At 47.1% G+C, this 6121-nt stretch overlaps 1 protein-coding gene across 1 annotated transcript; it reads left to right on the forward strand.

The window, feature by feature from the left end:
* Positions 1–989: 989 nt before the first annotated feature.
* Positions 990–1974, forward strand: F4822DRAFT_423783 (uncharacterized protein; the record flags this gene model as incomplete). The annotated part of the gene is made up of 2 exons (XM_051460036.1): positions 990–1629; positions 1694–1974. The coding sequence occupies 2 exons, from the start codon at positions 990–992 to the stop codon at positions 1972–1974; spliced, it is 921 nt and encodes a 306-aa protein (XP_051319088.1).
* Between the last annotated feature and the right edge of the window lie 4147 nt (positions 1975–6121).

Genomic DNA, 6121 nt, shown 5'->3' on the forward strand with positions numbered 1-6121 from the left:
TTGTACACACCACATGGGAAGTGATCCTCTTGGATTCTGTTTCTTGAACCCGTGTTTCTTCCTAGGCATCTGAAGCATTATCTCTACTTTACCTCTATTCCAATCACAGCATATTTTCTAGCCAGCATCGGTCCAACGTTGAATTACTTTTTTAGATAGAACAATCATTGCCGCGCATTCATTATCAGTAAACAGAAGTTTACTACTCTGTCACATGCGGACATTATGACATTATCCCTCTGTTTCCTCAGTTGTAAAATCACGCAGATTCAAGCTCAGCGCATTTTAAAAACTGCAATTACCGGCAAGATAACCGTTATCTTATCCTATGAACGCGTGTAGATAATAAAAAATATATTTCAAGGTCGAGGAGGGGCCCCGTACACTGTCCAGTATAGGCAGCCACTACCTCTATGGGCCGGCCCTATTTCTAACACATAGTCTAAGAAGCGGTATAGCTAGGGCTAAGTACATTTCAATAGAAGCATGGGACGTATGAATCGACTATAATGAGTGACATGGATGGTCACCCATATATGCAACGAGTGATGGCAACTGGCAAATAGTACATAGGCCACTGCTCGCAATGGTTGATACACGCTTTAGCAACAGTTCCATGAGTCACTACACAGTGCTTCACGCGTAGTTACTTGGACGACGAAGTGATTCTACTTTCCAATTCCTACCTATTTAAATCTACCACCTCTCAGATTATTTTCTCTTTCCTCTCGGCAACTCTTCACCCTCCCACCTCCCATCTCCATCTTTAATTTTCATCCTCATCTACTGACATTATTGTACCTATTCTATAATCAGCACATCCTCTCGCTCCTATCGTCATCTATTAAGGAGTGACTACGCGTCTAAGAATCCCACAAAAATATAAACTACCTCGCGGTTCTCATTTACCAACCGTAAGTAGTATTTTCGCATCTTTCAGTGGAAATGGATCAAGGCAGACTTCGTCTAACCACTTCCACCCAGACATAATGGTTGAGACACGCGTCGCAAAATCCCGCAAGGAAGCCAAGGCGATGGCCACTCGCCGTCGCGACACGAAGGCAAAGAGCCGTCTAATGAGAAAATGCGTCCTCGACAAATACAACCTCCGTGTCCCTGGAGCAAGCGGGCAAGAAGATTTTGACTTGTCCGAAACCGAGAGCAGCCAGGAGAAAACCGTTGTTCGCCGCCGTTCAACGAAAGGAAAAGACTGGGATCTACCCGCCTACTCCAAAAAGCGGCCAGGTCCTCCCGGCGTCAGTCTCCGCACGATGCTTCGAACCGCTGAGGAGTGTTACAAATTAGCGATCCACGATTTTGACAAGATGAGCCTATACGACCACATGTGCTACATCCAGAAGGTTGTCAAAGGCCCGGATGAAGACGTCGCCCAGTCGCTCGTAACGAAGGCCTTGATCTCCGTGGCCCAGCACCAGAAACACATAGCCGAGGAGAACATCGTGGCGTGTATCGCCAAACTTTCTATTACCAACAACCTACCCCAAGACCTCAGGCCGAACTTCAAGACCTGCACCAACTGTTTCGAGAAGTTTCGTGTAACACCAGCAACATGCAACTGCAAGAAGCTGGAGAAGATTTGTCTCCATACCAGTTGCCAATACCATCCTGGTAAGTGCTACCCAAGTAGATAGTCTATATACCTGACCAGAGCTTACTAACAAACTTGACACAGGCGAGTTAAGATCTCACAATGATCAAATTGCAGCGTCGGATGGGGAAACCAAGCTCGGCGCCGACTTCCTCAAGAAGGGCAACGTAACCCTTCGCGAATTCGAACTTTGGATCCAGACCTGTTACTGGGACTGCTGCGATGGGAAGCTGCTGAAGCTCGAGGCCGACGCTGGACGACGCAGCCAGAGGAGGAAGAGGGTCCCGTTGAACCCTTGGGAGATTCGCCATCCTAACGATGGTATTTTGGGATGTGTAACCGAAGATAAGCATGTTCCGATCTAGAAAGATTGGTAAGTCCTCCCGAATCCCCGGGTTCTTCTCTGGCTTGACGCTAATAATTTCTCAGTAATTTTTGATAGCGGGATAGGGTGGTTATATATTATTACGACATTACACAAGACGTCAGCGATATCCCATGATTTAGCCTTGCATGATTAATTAACGATACACAAAAAAGTTGGCAGTGTACAGTGACTTGGCAGTTGGGATAGGGGCTAAGAGGTAGATAAAGGCTAGAGCTTCTGGCCATGATAGACTCAGATAATCCATATGCCAACGCGATTATGTATGCCATATTGAACTCATGAGCATCGTGTATTGACGTACGTTGCTGTCCTTGCAATTGTGAAACATAAGGTATGCTACTTACACGCTCCTCGTTGCCCACTCCTCCTGGAATAGAGTTATGGTCTTTAGAAAACATGTGGTCGGGCTATCGTAGCTAATGATAAGACCGTGTGGATTGAGTTAATGTGTATTTACTTGTTTGTCTTGTTCTACACAATCGGGAGGCAGTAAGGGCATAGTTGAAACGCTGTGTAACGTAAGGGATGGCAAGTCCATCCGGTAGACGGGTCGTTACCTCGAGATACTTAATAAATGAGATAAGTCACGTACAGTCTAATTAGCTGTAAATGACACTATACACTTCCCACTACTGTAAATACATGAGCAGTTGTAGCGATTAAGATCCCGTTACGAGTTTCCAGAGACGACGCTGTAACATGCGTGTCATGCACATACTTTGTCTTAGGGAGAGGTTATGTTTCTTGAAAGAAACTATTCTACCTAGGTGTTCTTTGTCACGAACACGCGCTCAGCCGGGATCCTTATCCGTCGAAGATCCCCGGAATAGTCTCTCCGCGGTAGCCGAGACACGATCGGGCCCGAAGTAGATCGGTATGCGAGTTTCAGCCACCGTAAGCAGCCCTATGGCATGCACATTTTATCTATCCTATAGACTCAAGGGTACCTAAGTGGTAACTAGACTATCATTGCTCCATACGAGCGGGAGGCTGAGGATGAGGGTCTCGTGATTACAGATTATCCACTCAGAGAAGCTGTATTAGGAATATTGGAATGCTAAGATGTCTTAGACGGGATGCCGGTGTGCATCCTCTGCCTTGCGCCTAAGACATGCTATTCAATACCGGAGTTATAGCACACTGATACCTAATGGTCTAGACGCGCTGTAGGGTTCTGCCCAGTAAACTGTAGCTAGGCCATCGCCGATTTGTTGCCTGACTTCTCACCCGAGTTTTTCTCGGCATTAAGCATTATTCAACGAAGTCTGGAGAGCCGGAAGCGAGCTAATAGTAAGTTCAGCCCAGCGGTGAAGATTAAATAAACCAATCCGACAATGATTGTCTCTTTAGTTAAAACTATAACGGTCTTCGCGCTCTAGATTCACCGTAGTGTCGCGTGTTAGATAAATGTTTTTCTAGAATGTTTCTCCTGAAGGAACGGCTGAGAGATCATAAGCGACGGTGGCGAGACCGGGTTTCCAAGGTCGGAGTTAATTCGCTACTTGCGAGGAGCCGGACCAAGACGCCGTCTTTGTTAGTATTAGGCCATTATTCTTGTCACGCTAGAGGACGCGTGGGCTGTTTCGTTCGCAATAGCTCGCCCCGATGCGGGCCGAGCTGCTTGCGTGGTCGTTAGCCGGTGGAACGGGGGGAGCGATCTGCATACGGCGGCGACAAGACGCAAAACTAGGAAAGGAAGGGATCGATATCAGCATGTTAACATCCTACGGCAACTGTTATTCTAGTCTTTCTGAAACGATTGAAGTGGTTCTATCTCCCTAGTTGTGTTGAAACTATACCCATGTAAAATAAGTCAGACCAAGGAGCTTATATACTTCATAATACTAATAACAACATTAAAGTCACACAAACAAAAACCAAAAATAGTAGTATACGACTAACAGGTTTCTGCTTGTTACGTTTGGTGTGTAAGAATCGGCAATCAACCATATGATGGAAGTGTGATATGGCGGAGCTACTACAATGGGACTAGTACTCTCAAGTCAGCTGTTACACAATACCCGGGTACCTAGGTAGAACTATGGGATGGCTTCAACCGTTGCCATCCACTTGTTTCCTACCCGCTGCCGCGATGATGCCGCGATGATCATCGGAAGAAATTCTACTTAGTTGCGCGGGTGCGTGGGTATAAGGCCGAGATCCCAAATGCACGTAACCGGAGAGGGAAGAGAGCAGCAGGCGTGACGGATCTATGTAAGTGTGCTGTCGATCAAAAATCAGGGTCTTTCAACCATTCCTAAGAACGGCTTCATCCTTCCTGTTAGAAATGGAATCCCGTAACTGGTGTATCGACAAATAGATCCCATTGCGACTAACCCGCGCGCGGATGGGGGTCGGATTGCCGGTTTTTGGTTCCGATCTTTTTTTCTGCTACGGGATGGGTCGAAAGCGGATACCGAGCTTGGCGACTTGTAATATTTTTATACATACGGAGATGCGAGACAAGCGAAATCTCTTGACGACATTATGATAATGCACCCTAAAGCACGTTTTTATATAATGTGCTTGAGATATACGACGTTGTCCGCGGCGTTCATGTAGCAATGGGTGGGCGCGGGTATGTGAGCGGTTGAGAAATCAGCTTGGTGATACGGCGGACGAAAAGATGGGACTGCGCTACCGTAGTATACGGGCCCTTGCTTCGAACTGCGAAAGTGGTGTGTAAAGGCGACAGAGCCATATACCTGGACAAGTTGTATATAGACGACGAATGTGGCGAATGAACTACGCCGATATAGAAATGTAAGGGCCAAATTCGTCTAGTATATGAGTGCTCCGCCACGGCTAGCTTGTGTATAAACCAGATATATGCCTTCCTTGGGAGGCCTCTGTCCAGGTTAGTCGTAATGGGTTGGTCTATACAGCGGTGGTTGGTAGGTTTAAAGAATATCCGGTTAGAGTATATAACTTAGCTAGCTTCTTCGCTGGCTACTGCGTATCTGTAGCTAGAAAAGTTGGGTAATGATCCACCAGCGTGCTTGGTGCAATCAACTCTGCTTCGGGCATTTGTCTAGAGAATATCCATATAGATGCAGCAATTCTCAATTGGTAGCTTATGACGACATTTCATTGTGGGAAATGCTACAGTCGATGCACTTTGCAGTGCTGCAATGCTACGCTTTTTGCTTCCCATGTCCGTTGTTCACTCGAAGATATGACGGGGTGAACTGCCTGATACCATCTCTACCCAAGGCACGCGGCATGCGGGTAGGGCATTGTTAAAGTATATGATCTGCACATCGGTGAAAAAAACTCCCATGACTTGCAGGAGTCTGAATTCCACTGGGCGGGTCCGATATTATTATTAGTTTAGTGCAGTCTCCCAGGAGGGTTCAAGGTTAACTGCATAAGGTCCAATCTGCGGAGCGGTTGGTCACCGGTTCCGTACACGACAGGTAACGGCTCGCGTTGTCGTCCAAAAAGTGCGACTTTAAACTGCAGGATGACAGAGTCTCCCACACGGGCGGCACGGTCTTTCGGCCTCGGTGGTCTAGAAAACTCGTTCCAATTGTAGATAATTCGAGGTTGAGGCATAGGCGAAGTAATGTCTACTTGGGACAGACTGATTGAAGTTAGCTTGCCACCTACCCATTCCTGCCAGAAGTGACTTGAGTGATTGGTTGATGTGCCTATTGGCAGTGTCGTGTGGCCTGACGAAAGCTGTGCTGTCGAACATTATACCGTACAACACACCCGAAAGTACACCATTCTAATTCTATCCCGATGGCCCGATAACCTGGAATTTCTAGCTTCCGGAGCAGCCCGGATTTTCCCAGTGATCAGGGGACTTGTGCTAGGAATAGCGCGCTTTAATAATCGGTTACTAAGGGGTAATTTATGCCCCCCGATGGCCCGTCTATTGTCTCAGGACTAAATAACGGCGCGACGTCATGGGCTTGGCGGCCCTTGTTGAGAATAGGATGAGCGAACTCATAGGATGGATGGCTAGGCTAGGAAAGGTCAATTTAGCAGTCATCCATTCACCAATCAATCATTGGACGGCTAGATGGGCTTCATTTGTAGAAGGAATTGAGCGCGACCTGTCTTTTCCTTTTCTAGCCATCGCCGAAAAGAACTTGGGTAGCATAGCGCTGGTGGGCCAG

The sequence above is a fragment of the Hypoxylon trugodes genome, assembly GCF_022578975.1.
Source record: "Hypoxylon trugodes strain CBS 135444 unplaced genomic scaffold F4822scaffold_1, whole genome shotgun sequence".
NCBI classification, from domain to species: Eukaryota; Fungi; Ascomycota; class Sordariomycetes; order Xylariales; family Hypoxylaceae; genus Hypoxylon; species Hypoxylon trugodes.